This window comes from Petromyzon marinus, unplaced genomic scaffold (genome assembly GCF_048934315.1).
Source record: "Petromyzon marinus isolate PM22_M1 ecotype Great Lakes invasive population unplaced genomic scaffold, UKy_Petmar_22M1.pri1.0 PM_Scaffold_304, whole genome shotgun sequence".
NCBI classification, from domain to species: domain Eukaryota; kingdom Metazoa; phylum Chordata; class Hyperoartia; order Petromyzontiformes; family Petromyzontidae; genus Petromyzon; species Petromyzon marinus.
The window spans coordinates 75,065-98,760 of record NW_027423285.1 but is presented as its reverse complement, the minus strand read 5'-3'; the positions used below and the strand labels follow the sequence as shown (position 1 = coordinate 98,760).

The 23,696-nt window shown below is 53.0% G+C and overlaps 1 protein-coding gene across 1 annotated transcript in view; it reads right to left on the bottom strand.

Moving 5' to 3' along the window:
* Positions 1 to 23,696, bottom strand: part of LOC142923152 (uncharacterized) — an 82,358-nt gene that overhangs the window by 12,655 nt on the left and 46,007 nt on the right. The window contains exons 6-7 of the mRNA XM_076064085.1: positions 21,149 to 21,295; positions 122 to 252 (exon numbers count right to left, since the gene is read on the bottom strand). Of these exons, the coding sequence (XP_075920200.1) occupies positions 122 to 252; positions 21,149 to 21,295 (278 nt within the window). The remainder of the gene's footprint in view (positions 1 to 121; positions 253 to 21,148; positions 21,296 to 23,696) is intronic.

Below are 23,696 nucleotides of genomic sequence, written 5' to 3'. Positions count from 1 at the left end.
ACCACCACCACCATCATCATCAACCCAACCACCCACACGGCCATTGCGAACCCACCCACCACCACCCCCCCCACCCACCACCACCCCCCCACCCCCCCCACCACCCACCCACCCCACCCACCTTCCTGCTAGCGACGTCCAGCTCCTTGGCTGCCGTGTCCAGGAGGCGGCGCTGTTCCTGCAGGCCCAGCTCCAGCTGGTGACGTCGCTCGCGCAGGGAGACCAGCGCCTGGAACAACGCCAACTCACAGCCTGGGGGGGGCAGGGGGGCAGGGGGGCAGGGGGGCAGGGGGGGCAGGGGGGGGCAGGGGGGGCAGGGGGGGCAGGGGGGGAGACGTCTGTGGGTCTCTGTGTGGTGAGTCTGTGGGTCTCTCTGTGAGTCTGTGGGTCTCTGTGTGGTGAGTCTGTGGGTCTCTGTGTGGTGAGTCTGTGGGTGTCTGTGTGGTGGTGAGTCTGTGGGCTCTGTGTGAGTCTGTGAGTCTCTGTGTAAGTCTGTGGGTCTCTGTGTGGTGAGTCTGTGGGTCTCTGTGTGGTGAGTCTGTGGGTCTCTGTGTGGTGAGTCTGTGGGTCTCTGTGTGGTGGGGAGTCTATGGGTCTCTGTGTGGTGAGTCTGTTGGTCTCTGTGTGGTGGTGAGTCTATGGGTCTCTGTGTGAGTCTGTGGGTCTCTGTGTGAGTCTATGGGTCTCTGTGTGGTGGTGAGTCTATGGGTCTCTGTGTGAGTCTGTGGGTCTCTGTGTGAGTCTATGGGTCTCTGTGTAAGTCTGTGGGTCTCTGTGTGAGTTTGTGGGTCTCTGTCTGGTGGTGAGTCTGTGGGTCTCTGTGTAGTGAGTTTATGGGTCTCTGTGTGGTGAGTCTGTGGGTCTCTGTGTGAGTCTATAGATCTCTGTGTGGTGAGTCTATGGGTCTCTGTGTGGTGGTGAGTCTATGGGTCTCTGTGTGAGTCTATGGGTCTCTGTGTAAGTCTGTGGGTCTCTGTGTGAGTCTGTGGGTCTCTGTGTGGTGGTGAGTCTATGGGTCTCTGTGTGGTGGTGAGTCTGTGGGTCTCTGTGTAGTGAGTTTATGGGTCTCTGTGTGGTGAGTCTGTGGGTCTCTGTGTAGTGAGTTTATGGGTCTCTGTGTGGTGAGTCTGTGGGTCTCTGTGTGGTGAGTCTGTGGGTCTCTGTGTGAGTCTGTGGGTCTCTGTGTGGTGAGTCTGTGGGTCTCTGTGTGAGTCTGTGGGTCTCTGTGTGAGTCTGTGGGTCTCTGTGTGGTGAGTCTGTGGGTCTCTGTGTGGTGAGTCTGTGGGTCTCTGTGTGGTGGTGAGTCTATGGGTCTCTGTGTGGTGAGTCTGTGGGTCTCTGTGTGGTCGTGAGTCTATGGGTCTCTGTGTGAGTCTGTGGGTCTCTGTGTGAGTCTATGGGTCTCTGTGTGGTGGTGAGTCTATGGGTTTCTGTGTGAGTCTGTGGGTCTCTGTGTGAGTCTATGGGTCTCTGTGTGAGTCTGTGGGTCTCTGTGTGGTGGTGAGTCTATGGGTCTCTGTGTGGTGGTGAGTCTATGGGTCTCTGTGTAGTGAGTTTATGGGTCTCTGTGTGGTGAGTCTGTGGGTCTCTGTGTAGTGAGTTTATGGGTCTCTGTGTGGTGAGTCTGTGGGTCTCTGTGTGGTGGTGAGTCTGTGGGTCTCTGTGTAGTGAGTTTATGGGTCTCTGTGTGGTGAGTCTGTGGGTCTCTGTGTGAGTCTGTGGGTCTCTGTGTGACTCTGTCGGTCTCTGTGTGGTGGTGAGTCTGTGGGTCTCTGTGTAGTGAGTTTATGGGTCTCTGTGTGGTGAGTCTGTGGGTCTCTGTGTGAGTCTGTGGGTCTCTGTGTGACTCTGTGGGTCTCTGTGTAGTGAGTTTATGGGTCTCTGTGTGGTGAGTCTGTGGGTCTCTGTGTGAGTCTGTGGGTCTCTGTGTGACTCTGTGGGTCTCTGTGTAGTGAGTCTATAGATCTCTGTGTGGTGGTGAGTCTATGGGTCTCTGTGTGAGTCTATGGGTCTCTGTGTGAGTCTGTGGGTCTCTGTGAGTCTATGGGTCTCTGTGTAAGTCTGTGGGTCTCTGTGTGAGTCTGTGGGTCTCTGTGTGGTGAGTCTGTGGGTCTCTGTGTGAGTCTATAGATCTCTGTGTGGTGGTGAGTCTATGGGTCTCTGTGTGAGTCTATGGGTCTCTGTGTGAGTCTATGGGTCTCTGTGTGAGTCTATGGGTCTCTGTGTGAGTCTGTGGGTCTCTGTGAGTCTATGGGTCTCTGTGTAAGTCTGTGGGTCTCTGTGTGAGTCTGTGGGTCTCTGTGTGGTGAGTCTGTGGGTCTCTGTGTGGTGAGTGGTGAGTCTGTGGGTCTCTGTGTGAGTCTGTGGGTCTCTGTGTGGTGAGTCTATGGGTCTCTGTGTGAGTCTGTGGGTCTCTGTGTGGTGAGTGGTGAGTCTGTGGGTCTCTGTGTGAGTCTGTGGGTCTCTGTGTGGTGAGTCTATGGGTCTCTGTGTGGTGAGTCTATGGGCCTCTGTGTGAGTATGTGGGTCTCTGTGTGAGTCTGTGGGTCTCTGTGCGAGTCTGTGGGTCTCTGTGTGGTGAGTCTGTGGGTCTCTGTGTGGTGAGTGGTGAGTCTGTGAATCTCTGTGTGAGTCTGTGGGTCTCTGTGTGGTGAGTCTATGGGTCTCTGTGTGAGTCTGTGGGTCTCTGTGTGGTGAGTCTGTGGGTCTCTGTGTGAGTCTGTGGGTCTCTGTGTGAGTCTGTGGGTCTCTGTATGAGTCTGTGGGTCTCTGTGTGGTGAGTCTGTGGGTCTCTGTGTGTGTGAGTCTGTGGGTCTCTGTGTGGTGAGTCTATGGGTCTCTGTGTGGTGAGTCTGTGGGTCTCTGTGTGGTGGTGAATCTATGGGTCTCTGTGTGGTGAGTCTGTGGGTCTCTGTGTGAGTCTGTGGGTCTCTGTGTGAGTCTGTGGGTCTCTGTGTGAGTCTGTGGGTCTCTGTGTGGTGAGTCTGTGGGTCTCTGTGTGTGTGAGTCTGTGGGTCTCTGTGTGGTGAGTCTATGGGTCTCTGTGTGGTGAGTCTGTGGGTCTCTGTGTGGTGGTGAGTCTATGGGTCTCTGTGTGGTGAGTCTGTGGGTCTCTGTGTGAGTCTGTGGGTCTCTGTGTGAGTCTGTGGGATCTCTGTGTGAGTCTGTGGGTCTCTGTATGAGTCTGTGGGTCTCTGTGTGGTGAGTCTGTGGGTCTCTGTGTGTGTGAGTCTGTGAGTCTCTGTGTGGTGGTGAGTCTATGGGTCTCTGTGTGGTGAGTCTGTGGGTCTCTGTGTGGTGGTGAGTCTATGGGTCTCTGTATGGTGAGTCTGTGGGTCTCTGTGTGGTGGTGAGTCTATGGGTCTCTGTGTGGTGGTGAGTCTATGGGTCTCTGTGTGAGTCTATAGATCTCTGTGTGGTGGTGAGTCTATAGGTCTCTGTGTGAGTCTATGGGTATCTGTGTGAGTCTATAGATCTCTGTGTGGTGGTGAGTCTATGGGTCTCTGTGTGAGTCTATGGGTCTCTGTGTGAGTCTGTGGGTCTCTGTGTGAGTCTGAGGGTCTCTGTGTGAGTCTGTGGGTCTCTGTGTGAGTCTGTGGGTCTCTGTGTGGTGAGTCTGTGGGTCTCTTTGTGAGTCTGTGGGTCTCTGTGTGAGTCTGTGGGTCTCTGTGTGAATCTGTGGGTCTCTGTGTGGTGAGTCTGTGGGTTTCTGTGTGAGTCTGTGGGTCTCTGTGAGTCTATGGGTCTCTGTGTGAGTCTGTGGGTCTCTGTGTGAGTCTATGGGTCTCTGTGTGGTGGTGAGTCTATGGGTCTCTGTGTGAGTCTGTGGGTCTCTGTGTGAGTCTATGGGTCTCTGTGTGGTCAGTCTATGGGTCTCTGTGTGAGTCTGTGGGTCTCTGTGTGAGTCTATGGGTCTCTGTGTGGTGGTGAGTCTATGGGTCTCTGTGTGGTGGTGAGTCTGTGGGTCTCTGTGTAAGTCTGTGGGTCTCTGTGTGAGTCTATGGGTCTCTGTGTGGTGGTGAGTCTGTGGGTCTCTGTGTGAGTCTGTGGGTCTCTGTGTGAGTCTATGGGTCTCTGTGTGGTCAGTCTATGGGTCTCTGTGTGAGTCTGTGGGTCTCTGTGTGAGTCTATGGGTCTCTGTGTGGTGGTGAGTCTATGGGTCTCTGTGTGGTGGTGAGTCTGTGGGTCTCTGTGTAAGTCTGTGGGTCTCTGTGTGAGTCTATGCGTCTCTGTGTGGTGGTGAGTCTGTGGGTCTCTGTGTGGTGAGTCTATGGGTCTCTGTGTGGTGAGTCTGTGGGTCTCTGTGTGAGTTTGTGGGTCTCTGTGTGAGTCTGTGGGTCTCTGTGTGAGTCTATGGGTCTCTGTGTGAGTCTGTGGGTCTCTGTGTGAGTCTATGGGTCTCTGTGTGGTGGTGAGTCTGTGGGTCTCTGTGTGAGTCTGTGGGTCTCTGTGTGAGTCTGTGGGTCTCTGTGTGGTGAGTCTGTGGGTCTCTGTGTGGTGAGTCTGTGGGTCTCTGTGTGGTGAGTCTGTGGGTCTCTGTGTAGTGAGTCTGTGGGTCTCTGTGTAAGTCTATGGGTCTCTGTGTGGTGAGTCTATGGGTCTCTGTATGAGTCTGTGGGTCTCTGTGTGGTGAGTCTGTGGGTCTCTGTGTGAGTCTGTGGGTCTCTGTGTGAGTCTGTGGGTCTCTGTATGAGTCTGTGGGTCTCTGTGTGGTGAGTCTGTGGGTCTCTGTGTGTGTGAGTCTGTGGGTCTCTGTGTGGTGAGTCTATGGGTCTCTGTGTGGTGAGTCTGTGGGTCTCTGTGTGGTGGTGAATCTATGGGTCTCTGTGTGGTGAGTCTGTGGGTCTCTGTGTGAGTCTGTGGGTCTCTGTGTGAGTCTGTGGGTCTCTGTGTGAGTCTGTGGGTCTCTGTGTGGTGAGTCTGTGGGTCTCTGTGTGTGTGAGTCTGTGGGTCTCTGTGTGGTGAGTCTGTGGGTGTCTGTGTGGTGGTGAGTCTGTGGGCTCTGTGTGAGTCTCTGTGTAAGTCTGTGGGTCTCTGTGTGGTGAGTCTGTGGGTCTCTGTGTGGTGAGTCTGTGGGTCTCTGTGTGGTGAGTCTGTGGGTCTCTGTGTGGTGGTGAGTCTATGGGTCTCTGTGTGGTGAGTCTGTTGGTCTCTGTGTGGTGGTGAGTCTATGGGTCTCTGTGTGAGTCTGTGGGTCTCTGTGTGAGTCTATGGGTCTCTGTGTGGTGGTGAGTCTATGGGTCTCTGTGTGAGTCTGTGGGTCTCTGTGTGAGTCTATGGGTCTCTGTGTAAGTCTGTGGGTCTCTGTGTGAGTTTGTGGGTCTCTGTCTGGTGGTGAGTCTGTGGGTCTCTGTGTAGTGAGTTTATGGGTCTCTGTGTGGTGAGTCTGTGGGTCTCTGTGTGAGTCTATAGACCTCTGTGTGGTGAGTCTATGGGTCTCTGTGTGGTGGTGAGTCTATGGGTCTCTGTGTGAGTCTATGGGTCTCTGTGTAAGTCTGTGGGTCTCTGTGTGAGTCTGTGGGTCTCTGTGTGGTGGTGAGTCTATGGGTCTCTGTGTGGTGGTGAGTCTGTGGGTCTCTGTGTAGTGAGTTTATGGGTCTCTGTGTGGTGAGTCTGTGGGTCTCTGTGTAGTGAGTTTATGGGTCTCTGTGTGGTGAGTCTGTGGGTCTCTGTGTGGTGAGTCTGTGGGTCTCTGTGTGAGTCTGTGGGTCTCTGTGTGGTGAGTCTGTGGGTCTCTGTGTGAGTCTGTGGGTCTCTGTGTGAGTCTGTGGGTCTCTGTGTGGTGAGTCTGTGGGTCTCTGTGTGGTGAGTCTGTGGGTCTCTGTGTGGTGGTGAGTCTATGGGTCTCTGTGTGGTGAGTCTGTGGGTCTCTGTGTGGTCGTGAGTCTATGGGTCTCTGTGTGAGTCTGTGGGTCTCTGTGTGAGTCTATGGGTCTCTGTGTGGTGGTGAGTCTATGGGTTTCTGTGTGAGTCTGTGGGTCTCTGTGTGAGTCTATGGGTCTCTGTGTAAGTCTGTGGGTCTCTGTGTGAGTTTGTGGGTCTCTGTGTGGTGGTGAGTCTGTGGGTCTCTGTGTAGTGAGTTTATGGGTCTCTGTGTGGTGAGTCTGTGGGTCTCTGTGTGAGTCTATAGATCTCTGTGTGGTGAGTCTATGGGTCTCTGTGTGGTGGTGAGTCTATGGGTCTCTGTGTGAGTCTATGGGTCTCTGTGTAAGTCTGTGGGTCTCTGTGTGAGTCTGTGGGTCTCTGTGTGTTGGTGAGTCTATGGGTCTCTGTGTGGTGGTGAGTCTATGGGTCTCTGTGTAGTGAGTTTATGGGTCTCTGTGTGGTGAGTCTGTGGGTCTCTGTGTAGTGAGTTTATGGGTCTCTGTGTGGTGAGTCTGTGGGTCTCTGTGTGGTGGTGAGTCTGTGGGTCTCTGTGTAGTGAGTTTATGGGTCTCTGTGTGGTGAGTCTGTGGGTCTCTGTGTGAGTCTGTGGGTCTCTGTGTGACTCTGTCGGTCTCTGTGTGGTGGTGAGTCTGTGGGTCTCTGTGTAGTGAGTTTATGGGTCTCTGTGTGGTGAGTCTGTGGGTCTCTGTGTGAGTCTGTGGGTCTCTGTGTGACTCTGTGGGTCTCTGTGTAGTGAGTTTATGGGTCTCTGTGTGGTGAGTCTGTGGGTCTCTGTGTGAGTCTGTGGGTCTCTGTGTGACTCTGTGGGTCTCTGTGTAGTGAGTCTATAGATCTCTGTGTGGTGGTGAGTCTATGGGTCTCTGTGTGAGTCTATGGGTCTCTGTGTGAGTCTGTGGGTCTCTGTGAGTCTATGGGTCTCTGTGTAAGTCTGTGGGTCTCTGTGTGAGTCTGTGGGTCTCTGTGTGGTGAGTCTGTGGGTCTCTGTGTGAGTCTATAGATCTCTGTGTGGTGGTGAGTCTATGGGTCTCTGTGTGAGTCTATGGGTCTCTGTGTGAGTCTATGGGTCTCTGTGTGAGTCTATGGGTCTCTGTGTGAGTCTGTGGGTCTCTGTGTGAGTCTGTGGGTCTCTGTGAGTCTATGGGTCTCTGTGTAAGTCTGTGGGTCTCTGTGTGAGTCTGTGGGTCTCTGTGTGGTGAGTCTGTGGGTCTCTGTGTGGTGAGTGGTGAGTCTGTGGGTCTCTGTGTGAGTCTGTGGGTCTCTGTGTGGTGAGTCTATGGGTCTCTGTGTGAGTCTGTGGGTCTCTGTGTGGTGAGTGGTGAGTCTGTGGGTCTCTGTGTGAGTCTGTGGGTCTCTGTGTGGTGAGTCTATGGGTCTCTGTGTGGTGAGTCTATGGGTCTCTGTGTGAGTATGTGGGTCTCTGTGTGAGTCTGTGGGTCTCTGTGTGAGTCTGTGGGTCTCTGTGTGGTGAGTCTGTGGGTCTCTGTGTGGTGAGTGGTGAGTCTGTGAATCTCTGTGTGAGTCTGTGGGTCTCTGTGTGGTGAGTCTATGGGTCTCTGTGTGAGTCTGTGGGTCTCTGTGTGGTGAGTCTGTGGGTCTCTGTGTGAGTCTGTGGGTCTCTGTGTGAGTCTGTGGGTCTCTGTATGAGTCTGTGGGTCTCTGTGTGGTGAGTCTGTGGGTCTCTGTGTGTGTGAGTCTGTGGGTCTCTGTGTGGTGAGTCTATGGGTCTCTGTGTGGTGAGTCTGTGGGTCTCTGTGTGGTGGTGAATCTATGGGTCTCTGTGTGGTGAGTCTGTGGGTCTCTGTGTGAGTCTGTGGGTCTCTGTGTGAGTCTGTGGGTCTCTGTGTGAGTCTGTGGGTCTCTGTGTGGTGAGTCTGTGGGTCTCTGTGTGTGTGAGTCTGTGGGTCTCTGTGTGGTGAGTATATGGGTCTCTGTGTGGTGAGTCTGTGGGTCTCTGTGTGGTGGTGAGTCTATGGGTCTCTGTGTGGTGAGTCTGTGGGTCTCTGTGTGAGTCTGTGGGTCTCTGTGTGAGTCTGTGGGATCTCTGTGTGAGTCTGTGGGTCTCTGTATGAGTCTGTGGGTCTCTGTGTGGTGAGTCTGTGGGTCTCTGTGTGTGTGAGTCTGTGAGTCTCTGTGTGGTGGTGAGTCTATGGGTCTCTGTGTGGTGAGTCTGTGGGTCTCTGTGTGGTGGTGAGTCTATGGGTCTCTGTATGGTGAGTCTGTGGGTCTCTGTGTGGTAGTGAGTCTATGGGTCTCTGTGTGGTGGTGAGTCTATGGGTCTCTGTGTGAGTCTATAGATCTCTGTGTGGTGGTGAGTCTATAGGTCTCTGTGTGAGTCTATGGGTATCTGTGTGAGTCTATAGATCTCTGTGTGGTGGTGAGTCTATGGGTCTCTGTGTGAGTCTATGGGTCTCTGTGTGAGTCTGTGGGTCTCTGTGTGAGTCTGAGGGTCTCTGTGTGTGAGTCTGTGGGTCTCTGTGTGAGTCTGTGGGTCTCTGTGTGGTGAGTCTGTGGGTCTCTTTGTGAGTCTGTGGGTCTCTGTGTGAGTCTGTGGGTCTCTGTGTGAGTCTGTGGGTCTCTGTATGAGTCTGTGGGTCTCTGTGTGGTGAGTCTGTGGGTCTCTTTGTGAGTCTGTGGGTCTCTGTGTGAGTCTGTGGGTCTCTGTGTGAATCTGTGGGTCTCTGTGTGGTGAGTCTGTGGGTTTCTGTGTGAGTCTGTGGGTATCTGTGAGTCTATGGGTCTCTGTGTGAGTCTGTGGGTCTCTGTGTGAGTCTATGGGTCTCTGTGTGGTGGTGAGTCTATGGGTCTCTGTGTGAGTCTGTGGGTCTCTGTGTGAGTCTATGGGTCTCTGTGTGGTCAGTCTATGGGTCTCTGTGTGAGTCTGTGGGTCTCTGTGTGAGTCTATGGGTCTCTGTGTGGTGGTGAGTCTATGGGTCTCTGCGTGGTGGTGAGTCTGTGGGTCTCTGTGTAAGTCTGTGGGTCTCTGTGTGAGTCTATGCGTCTCTGTGTGGTGGTGAGTCTGTGGGTCTCTGTGTGGTGAGTCTATGGGTCTCTGTGTGAGTCTATGGGTCTCTGTGTGAGTCTGTGGGTCTCTGTGAGTCTATGGGTCTCTGTGTAAGTCTGTGGGTCTCTGTGTGAGTCTGTGGGTCTCTGTGTGGTGAGTCTGTGGGTCTCTGTGTGAGTCTATAGATCTCTGTGTGGTGGTGAGTCTATGGGTCTCTGTGTGAGTCTATGGGTCTCTGTGTGAGTCTATGGGTCTCTGTGTGAGTCTATGGGTCTCTGTGTGAGTCTGTGGGTCTCTGTGTGAGTCTGTGGGTCTCTGTGAGTCTATGGGTCTCTGTGTAAGTCTGTGGGTCTCTGTGTGAGTCTGTGGGTCTCTGTGTGGTGAGTCTGTGGGTCTCTGTGTGGTGAGTGGTGAGTCTGTGGGTCTCTGTGTGAGTCTGTGGGTCTCTGTGTGGTGAGTCTATGGGTCTCTGTGTGAGTCTGTGGGTCTCTGTGTGGTGAGTGGTGAGTCTGTGGGTCTCTGTGTGAGTCTGTGGGTCTCTGTGTGGTGAGTCTATGGGTCTCTGTGTGGTGAGTCTATGGGTCTCTGTGTGAGTATGTGGGTCTCTGTGTGAGTCTGTGGGTCTCTGTGTGAGTCTGTGGGTCTCTGTGTGGTGAGTCTGTGGGTCTCTGTGTGGTGAGTGGTGAGTCTGTGAATCTCTGTGTGAGTCTGTGGGTCTCTGTGTGGTGAGTCTATGGGTCTCTGTGTGAGTCTGTGGGTCTCTGTGTGGTGAGTCTGTGGGTCTCTGTGTGAGTCTGTGGGTCTCTGTGTGAGTCTGTGGGTCTCTGTATGAGTCTGTGGGTCTCTGTGTGGTGAGTCTGTGGGTCTCTGTGTGTGTGAGTCTGTGGGTCTCTGTGTGGTGAGTCTATGGGTCTCTGTGTGGTGAGTCTGTGGGTCTCTGTGTGGTGGTGAATCTATGGGTCTCTGTGTGGTGAGTCTGTGGGTCTCTGTGTGAGTCTGTGGGTCTCTGTGTGAGTCTGTGGGTCTCTGTGTGAGTCTGTGGGTCTCTGTGTGGTGAGTCTGTGGGTCTCTGTGTGTGTGAGTCTGTGGGTCTCTGTGTGGTGAGTATATGGGTCTCTGTGTGGTGAGTCTGTGGGTCTCTGTGTGGTGGTGAGTCTATGGGTCTCTGTGTGGTGAGTCTGTGGGTCTCTGTGTGAGTCTGTGGGTCTCTGTGTGAGTCTGTGGGATCTCTGTGTGAGTCTGTGGGTCTCTGTATGAGTCTGTGGGTCTCTGTGTGGTGAGTCTGTGGGTCTCTGTGTGTGTGAGTCTGTGAGTCTCTGTGTGGTGGTGAGTCTATGGGTCTCTGTGTGGTGAGTCTGTGGGTCTCTGTGTGGTGGTGAGTCTATGGGTCTCTGTATGGTGAGTCTGTGGGTCTCTGTGTGGTAGTGAGTCTATGGGTCTCTGTGTGGTGGTGAGTCTATGGGTCTCTGTGTGAGTCTATAGATCTCTGTGTGGTGGTGAGTCTATAGGTCTCTGTGTGAGTCTATGGGTATCTGTGTGAGTCTATAGATCTCTGTGTGGTGGTGAGTCTATGGGTCTCTGTGTGAGTCTATGGGTCTCTGTGTGAGTCTGTGGGTCTCTGTGTGAGTCTGAGGGTCTCTGTGTGTGAGTCTGTGGGTCTCTGTGTGAGTCTGTGGGTCTCTGTGTGGTGAGTCTGTGGGTCTCTTTGTGAGTCTGTGGGTCTCTGTGTGAGTCTGTGGGTCTCTGTGTGAGTCTGTGGGTCTCTGTATGAGTCTGTGGGTCTCTGTGTGGTGAGTCTGTGGGTCTCTTTGTGAGTCTGTGGGTCTCTGTGTGAGTCTGTGGGTCTCTGTGTGAATCTGTGGGTCTCTGTGTGGTGAGTCTGTGGGTTTCTGTGTGAGTCTGTGGGTATCTGTGAGTCTATGGGTCTCTGTGTGAGTCTGTGGGTCTCTGTGTGAGTCTATGGGTCTCTGTGTGGTGGTGAGTCTATGGGTCTCTGTGTGAGTCTGTGGGTCTCTGTGTGAGTCTATGGGTCTCTGTGTGGTCAGTCTATGGGTCTCTGTGTGAGTCTGTGGGTCTCTGTGTGAGTCTATGGGTCTCTGTGTGGTGGTGAGTCTATGGGTCTCTGCGTGGTGGTGAGTCTGTGGGTCTCTGTGTAAGTCTGTGGGTCTCTGTGTGAGTCTATGCGTCTCTGTGTGGTGGTGAGTCTGTGGGTCTCTGTGTGGTGAGTCTATGGGTCTCTGTGTGGTGAGTCTGTGGGTCTCTGTGTGAGTTTGTGGGTCTCTGTGTGAGTCTGTGGGTCTCTGTGTGAGTCTATGGGTCTCTGTGTGAGTCTGTGGGTCTCTGTGTGAGTCTATGGGTCTCTGTGTGGTGGTGAGTCTGTGGGTCTCTGTGTGGTGAGTCTATGGGTCTCTGTGTGGTGAGTCTGTGGGTCTCTGTGTGAGTTTGTGGGTCTCTGTGTGAGTCTATGGGTCTCTGTGTGAGTCTGTGGGTCTCTGTGTGAGTCTGTGGGTCTCTGTGTGAGTCTGCGGGTCTCTGTGTGGTGGTGAGTCTGTGGGTCTCTGTGTGAGTCTGTGGGTCTCTGTGTGAGTCTGTGGGTCTCTGTGTGGTGAGTCTGTGGGTCTCTGTGTGGTGAGTCTGTGGGTCTCTGTGTGAGTCTGTGGGTCTCTGTGTGGTGAGTCTGTGGGTCTCTTTGTGAGTCTGTGGGTCTCTGTGTGAGTCTGTGGGTCTCTGTGTGAGTCTGTGGGTCTCTGTATGAGTCTGTGGGTCTCTGTGTGGTGAGTCTGTGGGTCTCTTTGTGAGTCTGTGGGTCTCTGTGTGAGTCTGTGGGTCTCTGTGTGAATCTGTGGGTCTCTGTGTGGTGAGTCTGTGGGTTTCTGTGTGAGTCTGTGGGTATCTGTGAGTCTATGGGTCTCTGTGTGAGTCTGTGGGTCTCTGTGTGAGTCTATGGGTCTCTGTGTGGTGGTGAGTCTATGGGTCTCTGTGTGAGTCTGTGGGTCTCTGTGTGAGTCTATGGGTCTCTGTGTGGTCAGTCTATGGGTCTCTGTGTGAGTCTGTGGGTCTCTGTGTGAGTCTATGGGTCTCTGTGTGGTGGTGAGTCTATGGGTCTCTGTGTGGTGGTGAGTCTGTGGGTCTCTGTGTAAGTCTGTGGGTCTCTGTGTGAGTCTATGCGTCTCTGTGTGGTGGTGAGTCTGTGGGTCTCTGTGTGGTGAGTCTATGGGTCTCTGTGTGGTGAGTCTGTGGGTCTCTGTGTGAGTTTGTGGGTCTCTGTGTGAGTCTGTGGGTCTCTGTGTGAGTCTATGGGTCTCTGTGTGAGTCTGTGGGTCTCTGTGTGAGTCTATGGGTCTCTGTGTGGTGGTGAGTCTGTGGGTCTCTGTGTGGTGAGTCTATGGGTCTCTGTGTGGTGAGTCTGTGGGTCTCTGTGTGAGTTTGTGGGTCTCTGTGTGAGTCTATGGGTCTCTGTGTGAGTCTGTGGGTCTCTGTGTGAGTCTGTGGGTCTCTGTGTGAGTCTGCGGGTCTCTGTGTGGTGGTGAGTCTGTGGGTCTCTGTGTGAGTCTGTGGGTCTCTGTGTGAGTCTGTGGGTCTCTGTGTGGTGAGTCTGTGGGTCTCTGTGTGGTGAGTCTGTGGGTCTCTGTGTGGTGGTGAGTCTATGGGTCTCTGTGTGAGTCTGTGGGTCTCTGTGTGGTGAGTCTGTGGGTCTCTGTGTGGTGAGTCTGTGGGTCTCTGTGTGGTGAGTCTGTGGGTCTCTGTGTAGTGAGTCTGTGGGTCTCTGTGTGAGTCTATGGGTCTCTGTGTGGTGAGTCTGTGGGTCTCTGTGTAGTGAGTCTGTGGGTCTCTGTGTGAGTCTGTGGGTCTCTGTGTGGTGAGTCTGTGGGTCTCTGTGTGAGTCTGTGGGTCTCTGTGTGAGTCTGTGGGTCTCTGTGTGGTGAGTCTGTGGGTCTCTGTGTGAGTCTGTGGGTCTCTGTGTGAGTCTGTGGGTCTCTGTATGAGTCTGTGGGTCTCTGTGTGGTGAGTCTGTGGGTCTCTGTGTGTGTGAGTCTGTGGGTCTCTGTGTGGTGAGTCTATGGGTCTCTTTGTGGTGAGTCTGTGGGTCTCTGTGTGGTGGTGAATCTATGGGTCTCTGTGTGGTGAGTCTGTGGGTCTCTGTGTGAGTCTGTGGGTCTCTGTGTGAGTCTGTGGGTCTCTGTGTGAGTCTGTGGGTCTCTGTGTGGTGAGTCTGTGGGTCTCTGTGTGTGTGAGTCTGTGGGTCTCTGTGTGGTGAGTCTATGGGTCTCTGTGTGGTGAGTCTGTGGGTCTCTGTGTGGTGGTGAGTCTATGGGTCTCTGTGTGGTGAGTCTGTGGGTCTCTGTGTGAGTCTGTGGGTCTCTGTGTGAGTCTGTGGGATCTCTGTGTGAGTCTGTGGGTCTCTGTATGAGTCTGTGGGTCTCTGTGTGGTGAGTCTGTGGGTCTCTGTGTGTGTGAGTCTGTGAGTCTCTGTGTGGTGGTGAGTCTATGGGTCTCTGTGTGGTGAGTCTGTGGGTCTCTGTGTGGTGGTGAGTCTATGGGTCTCTGTATGGTGAGTCTGTGGGTCTCTGTGTGGTGGTGAGTCTATGGGTCTCTGTGTGAGTCTATAGATCTCTGTGTGGTGGTGAGTCTATAGGTCTCTGTGTGAGTCTATGGGTATCTGTGTGAGTCTATAGATCTCTGTGTGGTGGTGAGTCTATGGGTCTCTGTGTGAGTCTATGGGTCTCTGTGTGGTGAGTCTGTGGGTCTCTGTGTGAGTCTGTGGGTCTCTGTGTGGTGAGTCTGTGGGTCTCTTTGTGAGTCTGTGGGTCTCTGTGTGAGTCTGTGGGTCTCTGTGTGAGTCTGTGGGTCTCTGTATGAGTCTGTGGGTCTCTGTGTGGTGAGTCTGTGGGTCTCTTTGTGAGTCTGTGGGTCTCTGTGTGAGTCTGTGGGTCTCTGTGTGAATCTGTGGGTCTCTGTGTGGTGAGTCTGTGGGTTTCTGTGTGAGTCTGTGGGTCTCTGTGAGTCTATGGGTCTCTGTGTGAGTCTGTGGGTCTCTGTGTGAGTCTATGGGTCTCTGTGTGGTGGTGAGTCTATGGGTCTCTGTGTGAGTCTGTGGGTCTCTGTGTGAGTCTATGGGTCTCTGTGTGGTGGTGAGTCTGTGGGTCTCTGTGTGAGTCTGTGGGTCTCTGTGTGAGTCTATGGGTCTCTGTGTGGTCAGTCTATGGGTCTCTGTGTGAGTCTGTGGGTCTCTGTGTGAGTCTATGGGTCTCTGTGTGGTGGTGAGTCTATGGGTCTCTGTGTGGTGGTGAGTCTGTGGGTCTCTGTGTAAGTCTGTGGGTCTCTGTGTGAGTCTATGCGTCTCTGTGTGGTGGTGAGTCTGTGGGTCTCTGTGTGGTGAGTCTATGGGTCTCTGTGTGGTGAGTCTGTGGGTCTCTGTGTGAGTTTGTGGGTCTCTGTGTGAGTCTGTGGGTCTCTGTGTGAGTCTATGGGTCTCTGTGTGAGTCTGTGGGTCTCTGTGTGAGTCTATGGGTCTCTGTGTGGTGGTGAGTCTGTGGGTCTCTGTGTGGTGAGTCTATGGGTCTCTGTGTGGTGAGTCTGTGGGTCTCTGTGTGAGTTTGTGGGTCTCTGTGTGAGTCTATGGGTCTCTGTGTGAGTCTGTGGGTCTCTGTGTGAGTCTGTGGGTCTCTGTGTGAGTCTGCGGGTCTCTGTGTGGTGGTGAGTCTGTGGGTCTCTGTGTGAGTATGTGGGTCTCTGTGTGAGTCTGTGGGTCTCTGTGTGGTGAGTCTGTGGGTCTCTGTGTGGTGAGTCTGTGGGTCTCTGTGTGGTGGTGAGTCTATGGGTCTCTGTGTGAGTCTGTGGGTCTCTGTGTGGTGAGTCTGTGGGTCTCTGTGTGGTGAGTCTGTGGGTCTCTGTGTGGTGAGTCTGTGGGTCTCTGTGTGGTGAGTCTGTGGGTCTCTGTGTAGTGAGTCTGTGGGTCTCTGTGTGAGTCTATGGGTCTCTGTGTGGTGAGTCTATGGGTCTCTGTATGAGTCTGTGGGTCTCTGTGTGGTGAGTCTGTGGGTCTCTGTATGAGTCTGTGGGTCTCTGTGTGGTGAGTCTGTGGGTCTCTGTGTGGTGAGTCTGTGGGTCTCTGTGTGAGTCTATGGGTCTCTGTGTGGTGGTGAGTCTATGGGTCTCTGTGTGGTGAGTCTGTGGGTCTCTGTGTGGTGAGTCTGTGGGTCTCTGTGTGAGTCTATGGGTCTCTGTGTGATGATGAGTCTATGGGTCTCTTTGTGAGTCTATGGGTCTCTGTATGAGTCTATGGTTCTCTGTGTGATGATGAGTCTATGGGTCTCTCTGTGGTGAGTCTATGGGTCTCTGTGTGAGTCTATGGGTCTCTGTGTGGTGAGTCTATGGGTCTCTGTGTGAGTCTATGTGTCTCTGTGTGAGTGTATGGGTCTCTGTGTGAGTCTCTGGGTCTCTGTGTGAGTCTGTGTGTCTCTGTGTGAGTCTCTGTGTCTCTGTGTGGTGAGTCTCAGGGTCTCTGTGTGGTGAGTCTACGTGTCTCTGTGTGGTGAGTCTATGTGTCTCTGTGTGAGTCTATGGGTCTCTGTGTGAGTGTATGGGTCTCTGTGTGAGTCTATGTGTCTCTGTGTGGTGAGTCTCTGTGTCTCTGTGTGGTGAGTCTATGTGTCTCTGTGTGGTGAGTCTGTGGGTCTCTGTGTGAGTTTGTGGGTCTCTGTGTGAGTCTATGGGTCTCTGTGTGAGTCTGTGGGTCTCTGTGTGAGTCTGTGGGTCTCTGTGTGAGTCTGCGGGTCTCTGTGTGGTGGTGAGTCTGTGGGTCTCTGTGTGAGTCTGTGGGTCTCTGTGTGAGTCTGTGGGTCTCTGTGTGGTGAGTCTGTGGGTCTCTGTGTGGTGAGTCTGTGGGTCTCTGTGTGAGTCTGTGGGTCTCTGTGTGGTGAGTCTGTGGGTCTCTTTGTGAGTCTGTGGGTCTCTGTGTGAGTCTGTGGGTCTCTGTGTGAGTCTGTGGGTCTCTGTATGAGTCTGTGGGTCTCTGTGTGGTGAGTCTGTGGGTCTCTTTGTGAGTCTGTGGGTCTCTGTGTGAGTCTGTGGGTCTCTGTGTGAATCTGTGGGTCTCTGTGTGGTGAGTCTGTGGGTTTCTGTGTGAGTCTGTGGGTATCTGTGAGTCTATGGGTCTCTGTGTGAGTCTGTGGGTCTCTGTGTGAGTCTATGGGTCTCTGTGTGGTGGTGAGTCTATGGGTCTCTGTGTGAGTCTGTGGGTCTCTGTGTGAGTCTATGGGTCTCTGTGTGGTCAGTCTATGGGTCTCTGTGTGAGTCTGTGGGTCTCTGTGTGAGTCTATGGGTCTCTGTGTGGTGGTGAGTCTATGGGTCTCTGTGTGGTGGTGAGTCTGTGGGTCTCTGTGTAAGTCTGTGGGTCTCTGTGTGAGTCTATGCGTCTCTGTGTGGTGGTGAGTCTGTGGGTCTCTGTGTGGTGAGTCTATGGGTCTCTGTGTGGTGAGTCTGTGGGTCTCTGTGTGAGTTTGTGGGTCTCTGTGTGAGTCTGTGGGTCTCTTTGTGAGTCTATGGGTCTCTGTGTGAGTCTGTGGGTCTCTGTGTGAGTCTATGGGTCTCTGTGTGGTGGTGAGTCTGTGGGTCTCTGTGTGGTGAGTCTATGGGTCTCTGTGTGGTGAGTCTGTGGGTCTCTGTGTGAGTTTGTGGGTCTCTGTGTGAGTCTATGGGTCTCTGTGTGAGTCTGTGGGTCTCTGTGTGAGTCTGTGGGTCTCTGTGTGAGTCTGCGGGTCTCTGTGTGGTGGTGAGTCTGTGGGTCTCTGTGTGAGTCTGTGGGTCTCTGTGTGAGTCTGTGGGTCTCTGTGTGGTGAGTCTGTGGGTCTCTGTGTGGTGAGTCTGTGGGTCTCTGTGTGGTGGTGAGTCTATGGGTCTCTGTGTGAGTCTGTGGGTCTCTGTGTGGTGAGTCTGTGGGTCTCTGTGTGGTGAGTCTGTGGGTCTCTGTGTGGTGAGTCTGTGGGTCTCTGTGTAGTGAGTCTGTGGGTCTCTGTGTGAGTCTATGGGTCTCTGTGTGGTGAGTCTGTGGGTCTCTGTGTAGTGAGTCTGTGGGTCTCTGTGTGAGTCTGTGGGTCTCTGTGTGGTGAGTCTGTGGGTCTCTGTGTGAGTCTGTGGGTCTCTGTGTGAGTCTGTGGGTCTCTGTGTGGTGAGTCTGTGGGTCTCTGTGTGAGTCTGTGGGTCTCTGTGTGAGTCTGTGGGTCTCTGTATGAGTCTGTGGGTCTCTGTGTGGTGAGTCTGTGGGTCTCTGTGTGTGTGAGTCTGTGGGTCTCTGTGTGGTGAGTCTATGGGTCTCTTTGTGGTGAGTCTGTGGGTCTCTGTGTGGTGGTGAATCTATGGGTCTCTGTGTGGTGAGTCTGTGGGTCTCTGTGTGAGTCTGTGGGTCTCTGTGTGAGTCTGTGGGTCTCTGTGTGAGTCTGTGGGTCTCTGTGTGGTGAGTCTGTGGGTCTCTGTGTGTGTGAGTCTGTGGGTCTCTGTGTGGTGAGTCTATGGGTCTCTGTGTGGTGAGTCTGTGGGTCTCTGTGTGGTGGTGAGTCTATGGGTCTCTGTGTGGTGAGTCTGTGGGTCTCTGTGTGAGTCTGTGGGTCTCTGTGTGAGTCTGTGGGATCTCTGTGTGAGTCTGTGGGTCTCTGTATGAGTCTGTGGGTCTCTGTGTGGTGAGTCTGTGGGTCTCTGTGTGTGTGAGTCTGTGAGTCTCTGTGTGGTGGTGAGTCTATGGGTCTCTGTGTGGTGAGTCTGTGGGTCTCTGTGTGGTGGTGAGTCTATGGGTCTCTGTATGGTGAGTCTGTGGGTCTCTGTGTGGTGGTGAGTCTATGGGTCTCTGTGTGAGTCTATAGATCTCTGTGTGGTGGTGAGTCTATAGGTCTCTGTGTGAGTCTATGGGTATCTGTGTGAGTCTATAGATCTCTGTGTGGTGGTGAGTCTATGGGTCTCTGTGTGAGTCTATGGGTCTCTGTGTGGTGAGTCTGTGGGTCTCTGTGTGAGTCTGTGGGTCTCTGTGTGGTGAGTCTGTGGGTCTCTTTGTGAGTCTGTGGGTCTCTGTGTGAGTCTGTGGGTCTCTGTGTGAGTCTGTGGGTCTCTGTATGAGTCTGTGGGTCTCTGTGTGGTGAGTCTGTGGGTCTCTTTGTGAGTCTGTGGGTCTCTGTGTGAGTCTGTGGGTCTCTGTGTGAATCTGTGGGTCTCTGTGTGGTGAGTCTGTGGGTTTCTGTGTGAGTCTGTGGGTCTCTGTGAGTCTATGGGTCTCTGTGTGAGTCTGTGGGTCTCTGTGCGAGTCTATGGGTCTCTGTGTGGTGGTGAGTCTATGGGTCTCTGTGTGAGTCTGTGGGTCTCTGTGTGAGTCTATGGGTCTCTGTGTGGTCAGTCTATGGGTCTCTGTGTGAGTCTGTGGGTCTCTGTGTGAGTCTATGGGTCTCTGTGTGGTGGTGAGTCTATGGGTCTCTGTGTGGTGGTGAGTCTGTGGGTCTCTGTGTAAGTCTGTGGGTCTCTGTGTGAGTCTATGCGTCTCTGTGTGGTGGTGAGTCTGTGGGTCTCTGTGTGGTGAGTCTATGGGTCTCTGTGTGGTGAGTCTGTGGGTCTCTGTGTGAGTTTGTGGGTCTCTGTGTGAGTCTGTGGGTCTCTGTGTGAGTCTATGGGTCTCTGTGTGAGTCTGTGGGTCTCTGTGTGAGTCTATGGGTCTCTGTGTGGTGGTGAGTCTGTGGGTCTCTGTGTGGTGAGTCTATGGGTCTCTGTGTGGTGAGTCTGTGGGTCTCTGTGTGAGTTTGTGGGTCTCTGTGTGAGTCTATGGGTCTCTGTGTGAGTCTGTGGGTCTCTGTGTGAGTCTGTGGGTCTCTGTGTGAGTCTGCGGGTCTCTGTGTGGTGGTGAGTCTGTGGGTCTCTGTGTGAGTATGTGGGTCTCTGTGTGAGTCTGTGGGTCTCTGTGTGGTGAGTCTGTGGGTCTCTGTGTGGTGAGTCTGTGGGTCTCTGTGTGGTGGTGAGTCTATGGGTCTCTGTGTGAGTCTGTGGGTCTCTGTGTGGTGAGTCTGTGGGTCTCTGTGTGGTGAGTCTGTGGGTCTCTGTGTGGTGAGTCTGTGGGTCTCTGTGTGGTGAGTCTGTGGGTCTCTGTGTAGTGAGTCTGTGGGTCTCTGTGTGAGTCTATGGGTCTCTGTGTGGTGAGTCTATGGGTCTCTGTATGAGTCTGTGGGTCTCTGTGTGGTGAGTCTGTGGGTCTCTGTATGAGTCTGTGGGTCTCTGTGTGGTGAGTCTGTGGGTCTCTGTGTGGTGAGTCTGTGGGTCTCTGTGTGAGTCTATGGGTCTCTGTGTGGTGGTGAGTCTATGGGTCTCTGTGTGGTGAGTCTGTGGGTCTCTGTGTGGTGAGTCTGTGGGTCTCTGTGTGAGTCTATGGGTCTCTGTGTGATGATGAGTCTATGGGTCTCTTTGTGAGTCTATGGGTCTCTGTATGAGTCTATGGTTCTCTGTGTGATGATGAGTCTATGGGTCTCTCTGTGGTGAGTCTATGGGTCTCTGTGTGAGTCTATGGGTCTCTGTGTGGTGAGTCTATGGGTCTCTGTGTGAGTCTATGTGTCTCTGTGTGAGTGTATGGGTCTCTGTGTGAGTCTCTGGGTCTCTGTGTGAGTCTGTGTGTCTCTGTGTGAGTCTCTGTGTCTCTGTGTGGTGAGTCTCAGGGTCTCTGTGTGGTGAGTCTACGTGTCTCTGTGTGGTGAGTCTATGTGTCTCTGTGTGAGTCTATGGGTCTCTGTGTGAGTGTATGGGTCTCTGTGTGAGTCTATGTGTCTCTGTGTGGTGAGTCTCTGTGTCTCTGTGTGGTGAGTCTATGTGTCTCTGTGTGGTGAGTCTATGTGTCTCTGTGTGAGACTCTCTGTGTCTCTGTGTGGTGAGTCTCTGGGTCTCTGTGTGAGTCTATGTGTCTCAGTGTGAGTCTCTGGGTCTCTGTGTGAGTCTCTGTGTCTCTGTGTGAGACTCTCTGTGTCTCTGTGTGGTGAGTCTCTGGGTCTCACCTGGTGGACAGGTGTCCAGGTCCCACCCAGCCGAGTCTGAATCAGAGTCTGTGGGTCTCTGTGTGGTGAGTCTATGTGTCTCTGTGTGATGAGTCTATGGGTCTCTGTGTGAGTCTATGGGTCTCTGTGTGGTGAGTCTATGTGTCTCTGTGTGGTGAGTCTATGGGTCTCTGTGTGGTGGTGAGTCTATGGGTCTCTGTGTGGTGGTGAGTCTATGGGTCTCTGTGTGGTGGTGAGTCTATGGGTCTCTGTGTGGTGAGGCTATGGGTCTCTGTGTGGTGGTGAGTCTATGGGTCTCTGTGTGGTGAGGCTATGGGTCTCTGTGTGGTGGTGAGTCTATGGGTCTCTGTGTGGTGGTGAGTCTATGGGTCTCTGTGTGAGTGAGTCTATGGGTCTCTGTATGGTGGTGAGTCTATGGGTCTCTGTGTGAGTGAGTCTATGGGTCTCTGTATGGTGGTGAGTCTATGGGTCTCTGTGTGGTGGTGAGTCTATGGGTCTCTGTGTGAGTCTATGGGTCTCTGTGTGAGTCTATGGGTCTCTGTGTGAGTCTATGGGTCTCTGTGTGAGTCTGTGGGTCTCTGTGTGGTGATGAGTCTATGGGTCTCTGTGTGAGTCTATGGGTCTCTGTGTGGTGAGTCTATGGGTCTCTGTGTGGTGATGAGTCTATGGGTCTCTGTGTGAGTCTATGGGTCTCTGTGTGAGTCTATGGGTCTCTGTGTGGTGAGTCTGTGGGTCTCTGTGTGGTGATGAGTCTATGGGTCTCTGTGTGAGTCTATGGGTCTCTGTGTGAGTCTATGGGTCTCTGTGTGAGTCTATGGGTCTCTGTGTGAGTCTGTGGGTCTCTGTGTGGTGATGAGTCTATGGGTCTCTGTGTGAGTCTATGGGTCTCTGTGTGGTGAGTCTATGGGTCTCTGTGTGAGACTCTCTGTGTCTCTGTGTGGTGAGTCTCTGGGTCTCACCTGGTGGACAGGTGTCCAGGTCCCACCCAGCCGAGTCTGAATCAGAGTCTGTGGGTCTCTGTGTGGTGAGTCTGTGGGTCTCTGTGTGGTGATGAGTCTATGGGTCTCTGTGTGAGTCTATGGGTCTCTGTGTGAGTCTATGGGTCTCTGTGTGGTGAGTCTGTGGGTCTCTGTGTGGTGATGAGTCTATGGGTCTCTGTGTGAGTCTATGTGTCTCTGTGTGGTGAGTCTCTGTGTCTCTGTGTGAGACTCTCTGTGTCTCTGTGTGGTGAGTCTCTGGGTCTCACCTGGTGGACAGGTGTCCAGGTCCCACCCAGCCGAGTCTGAATCAGAGTCTCTGGACCCATCCTCGCCCTCCTCCTCCTGGTCCTCATCGTCCTCCTCCTCGTCCTGGTCCTGGTCCTGCTCCTCGTCGCTATGCCCTGCCATCTTCCCTGGCACGACCAGAGGGTCAGACAGAGACGGAGCGACGGTGAACTACATCGTCATCATCATCAGTAGTAGTAGTATCATCATTAATAGTAGCATCATCATCATCATTAGTAGTAGTATCATCATTAATAGTAGCATCATCATCATCATTAGTAGTAGTATCATCATCATTAGTAGTAGTATCATCATCATCAGTAGTAGTAGTATCATCATCAGTAGTAGTATCATCATCATCAGTAGTGGTATCATCATTAGTAGTAGTATCATCATCATCAGTAGTAGTATCATCATCATTAGTAGTAGTATCATCATCATCATTAGTAGTAGTATCATCATCATTAGTAGTAGTATCATCATCATCAGTAGTAGTATCATCATCATCATTAGTAGTAGTATCATCATCATTAGTAGTAGTATCATCATCATTAGTAGTAGTATCATCATCATTGGTAGTAGTATCATCGTCATCATCATCAGTAGTAGTATCATCATCATTAATAGTAGTATCATCATCATTAGTAGTAGTATCATCATCATCATTAGTAGTAGTTTCATCATCATCATTAGTAGTATCATCATCATCATTAGTAGTAGTTTCATCATCATCATTAGTAGTATCATCATCATTAATAGTAGTATCATCATCATTAGTAGTAGTTTCATCATCATCATTAGTAGTATCATCATCATCATCAGTAGTAGTAGTATCATCATCATCATTAGTAGTATCATCATCATCATCAGTAGTAGTAGTATCATCATCATCATTAGTAGTATCATCATCATTAGTAGTAGTATCATCATCATCATTAGTAGTAGTATCATCATCATCATTAGTAGTATCATCATCATCATTAGTAGTAGTATCATCATCAGTAGTAGTAGTATCATCATCATTAATAGTATCATCATCATCATCAGTAGTAGTATCATCATCATCGGTAGTAGTATCATCATCAGTAGTAGTAGTATCATCATCATTAGTAGTATCATCATCATCATCAGTAGTAGTATCATCATCATCGGTAGTAGTAGTATCATCATCATCATCACCATCAGTAGTAGTATCATCATCATCAGTAGTATCATCATCATCAGTAGTAGTAGTATCATCATCATCAGTTGTAGTATCATCGTCAGTAGCATCATCATCATCAGTAGTAGTATCATCATCAGTATCATCATCAGTCGTAGTATCATCATCAGTCGTAGCATCATCATCTTCATCATCAGTAGTAGTATCATCATCATCAGTAGCAGTATCATCAGCATCATCAGTAGCATCATCATCAGTAGTATCATCAGTAGTAGTAGTATCATCATCATCAGTACCAGTAAAAGCAGCAGACACCCCCCCACACCCACCCACCCCCACCCACTAACTCACCCACCCACCCACCCACTCACTCACCCACCCACCCACACCCACTCACTCACCCACTCACCCACCCACCCACACCCACCCACCCCCACCCACTCACTCACCCACCCACCCACCCACTCACTCACCCACCCACCCACACCCACTCACTCACCCACTCACTCACCCACTCACCCACCCACCCACACCCACCCACCCCCACCCACTCACTCACCCACCCACCCACCCACTCACTCACCCACCCACCCACCCACTCACTCACCCACCCACCCACACCCACTCACTCACCCACTCACCCACCCACCCACACCCACCCACCCCCACCCACTCACTCACCCACCCACCCACCCACTCACTCACCCACCCACCCACACCCACTCACTCACCCACTCACCCACCCACCCACCCCCACCCACTCACTCACCCACCCAGCCACCCACCCACCCACTCACTCACCCACCCACCCACACCCACTCACTCACCCACTCACCCACCCACCCATACCCACCCACCCCCACCCACTCACTCACCCACCCACCCACCCACTCACCCACCCACTCACTCACCCACCCACCCACCCACTCACCCACCCACCCACCCACTCACCCACCCCCCCACACCCACCCACCAACCTACACCCACCCACCCACTCACCCACTCACCCACCCACCCACTCACCCACCCACCCACTCACCCACCCACCCACTCACCCACCCACCCACTCACCCACCCACCCACTCACCCACCCACCCACTCACTCACTCACCCACCCACCCACCCCCCCACACCCACCCACCCACCCACACCCACTCACTCACCCACTCACCCACCCACCCACACCCACCCCCACCCACTCACTCACCCACCCAGCCACCCACCCACCCACTCACTCACCCACCCACCCACACCCACTCACTCACCCACTCACCCACCCACCCACACCCACCCACCCCCACCCACTCACTCACCCACCCACCCACCCACTCACCCACCCACTCACCCACCCACCCACCCACTCACCC